General features: G+C 47.8%; 1 protein-coding gene across 3 annotated transcripts in view; it reads left to right on the top strand.

The window, feature by feature from the left end:
- Gtf2ird2b (GTF2I repeat domain containing 2B) overlaps positions 1-3,113 on the top strand; it is a 38,566-nt gene that overhangs the window by 11,076 nt on the left and 24,377 nt on the right. For all 3 annotated transcript variants that reach the window (XM_021186773.1, XM_029533921.1, XM_029533920.1), the window contains exons 4-5: positions 848-964; positions 2,264-2,447. In XM_021186773.1, the coding sequence (XP_021042432.1) occupies positions 848-964; positions 2,264-2,447 (301 nt within the window). The remainder of the gene's footprint in view (positions 1-847; positions 965-2,263; positions 2,448-3,113) is intronic.

Raw genomic sequence — 3,113 nt, 5'->3', positions numbered from 1 at the left:
TGAGCCACCATGTGGTTGCTGGGATTTGAACTCCGGACCTTCGGAAGAGCAGTCGGGTGCTCTTACCCACTGAGCCATCTCACCAGCCCCAAGATTTTTTTTTTGTTTGTTTGTTTGGTTTGTTTAGTTTGGGGGTTTGTGTTGTTGTTGTTGTTGTTTGCTGGGGGGTGGGGGGAGGGCGGGCACAGAGTTTCTCTGTGTAGTCCTGGCTGTCCTGTCCTGGAACTCTGTAGACCAGGCTGGCCTCAAACTCACAGAGATCCGCCTGCCTCCCATGCACTGGGGTCACAAGTGTGCATGCTGTCCCTGGCATGTGGGTAGCTGTAGCTTTATTTCAAGGGTGACCACCATGCTTGACTCTATTCATTAGGTAATCCTGCTCTTCTCTCAGGGCTGGACACATGGCCAGTGGTTGGGGGCTTGCTGTGCATACAGAGGGTGAGTTTGGCTCCCAGCACCCACATCAGGTAGCTAAGAGCCACTGGTTAACTCCAGTGCCAAGGGATCTGATGTCCTCTCTGGCCTCCAAGGGCACCTACAGATAGACAGACAGACACACACACACACACACGCACATGCACACGCACACAAAAAAGTAAATATTCAAACAAACGACAAAGAAACCTCTGTTCTTGGGGCTGAGGGACATGGCTGAGTCACTAGAGTGGTTACCTAGCATGTGTGTAGCCCTGGCTTCTGCCTTTAGATAACAGACAAACAAAAATGTCCTCTTTATTCCTTTATGATTGCCTCCTTTCCCCTCCTTTTCCTCTCAGAACAAGAAATACAGATGGGGGCGGGGCAGAGAGCCTGCTCGCTCTGACCCGTGCTCGTCTTGTGTTTGCAGGCCAGAGGGAAGGGCTGCCTGAAGAGAAGCCACTGTGTCTGGACAATGGGGCAGCCTGTCCTGGAGAAGCCCAGCTGCTCAGGAGAGCCGTGCAGGACCATTTCTGCCTCTGTTACCGTGAGTCCCTGTGGAGCACAGGCACCCCCGTGTGCATGTGTGTGATATGGTATGTGGTGTGTGTGTGTGTGTATGTAGTGTGTGATGCAGTTTGTGGTGTGTGTGTGTGAGTGTGTGTACCCGCGCACACCTATGTGCATGTATGTGATATGGTATGTGGTGTGTGTGTATGTAGTGTGTGATGCAGTTTGTGGTGTGTGTGTATAAGATGTGTGTGTGTTTGCCTCTGTGCATGTGTGTAAGTGTGTGTGATATTGTATGTTGTATATTTGTAGTGTGTGATACAGTATGTGGTGTGTGTGTATATGACATTATGTGTGTGAGTGTGTGTAATATGGTATGTAGTGTGTGTGTGTGTGTGTGTGAGGTGTACATGTGCTTACAGTACACATGGAGGTCACAGAACAACTTGTTGGTTTTCTCCTTCTATTGAAGTTCAGGAGATCAAGTGAAGTCAGGTCACTATGCTCACACACTTTGTGTATGTGTGTATGTGTGTGTGCTTGTGTGTGTATATGTGCTGGATATGTATGTTATGTGTGTATACATAGTATACATACTATATATAATGAATAATATATAATGAATATACATAATCTCTCTTTCTGTGTATGTGTCTTTATGTCTGTGTATGTCTGTGTCCGTGTGTATGATTGTGGCTTACAGGCTCTAGTCCAGCTAATCCAACAATGACTGTCTCCTGACAGAAAGGTCAAGAATAAGATAGTTGTTCGGCCCACAAGGCTGGATGTCTTAGCTAGTCTTCAGTCTCCATTGGAATCCTGAAGAAGTAGGTTCTAGTATCAGTGAAGAAATGCCCCAGCAGCAGGGTAGGCGAACTTGCCAGTGAGAGCGAGGGCAAGCTGACGACATACAAAAGCTTCCTTTTTCCCATGCCTTTCCTATGGGGCACCACATGAAGCTGCGGCTCAGACTTAGGGTGGGTCTTCATCTCACCTCAAATGGTCCAGTCAAGAAAATGTTCCACAGATGTGCACAGCTGCTTGGGTAAGAGTTGATTCCTGATGCAGTCATGTTGACCACCAATGTCAGCCATCACAAGAGGGATAGAACCATCATGGCAGGAGAGACCCAGCAATGGGCAGAGAAAGGGTAGGGCCAGAAGCAGGAAGGAGAGAGAGAGAGAGAGAGAGAGAGAGAGAGAGAGAGAGAGAGAGTTAGTTCTTTGGGCTCTTGATGTGTGTTCAAGCTACATGCTCCTGTGTCTGTTACAGTAGATGAAGCTGGTGGCAGGAAGTTCTAAGCGTATCATTTACCATCTCTTACCTCCTGTCCTAGGTAAAGCATTGGGGACAACAGCCACGGTCCCTGTTCCCTATGAGCAGATGGTACAGGATGAGGCGGCTGTGGTGGTTCAGGGCCTTCCTGAAGGCCTGGCCTTCCAGCACCCAGACAATTACAGCCTTGCGACCCTGAAGTGGATTCTGGAGAATAAAGCAGGGATCTCATTCATCATAAAGAGGTGATCTGCTCCATGGCCTCTGACAGTTTGTTTAGAGATAAACTGGCTTAAGCCAAGTATGGTGGCACAGGCCTGCAATCCCAGTACCAGGAGACTGAGGCAGGAGAATCACTGAAAGTTTGAGGCAAGCCCAAGTTACAGTGAGTTCCAATTCAGCCTGGGATATGTTGTTTTTTGTTTTTTGTTTTTTTGTTTATCGAGACAGGGTTTCTCTGTGTAGCCTTGGCTGTCCTGGAACTCACTCTGTAGACCAGGCTGGCCTCCAACTCAGAAATCCTCCTGCCTCTGCCTCTCAAGTGCTAGGATTAAAGGCGTGCCCGGCATATACCTAAATCCTGTCTTTTTTTTTTTTTTTTTAAAGATTTATTTATTTATTATATGTAAGTACACCGTAGCTGTCTTCAGACACTCCAGAAGAGGGAGTCAGATCTGTTAAGGATGGTTTAAGACACCATGTGGTTGCTGGGATTTGAACTCTGCACCTTCGGAAGAACAGTCAGGTGCTCTTACCCACTGAACCATCTCTCCAGCTCTTTTTTTGGTTTTTCATGACAGGGTTTCTCTGTGCAGTCCTGGCTGTCCTGGAACTCACTCTGTAGACCAGGCTGGCCTTGAACTCAGAAATCTGCCTGCTTCTGCCTTCCAAGTGCTGGTATTACTGTCATG

This window comes from Mus pahari, chromosome 23, assembly GCF_900095145.1.
Source record: "Mus pahari chromosome 23, PAHARI_EIJ_v1.1, whole genome shotgun sequence".
Classification (NCBI taxonomy): domain Eukaryota; kingdom Metazoa; phylum Chordata; class Mammalia; order Rodentia; family Muridae; genus Mus; species Mus pahari.
Note: the sequence above shows the minus strand (reverse complement) of the source record. Positions and strands in the feature narration are given on the sequence as shown.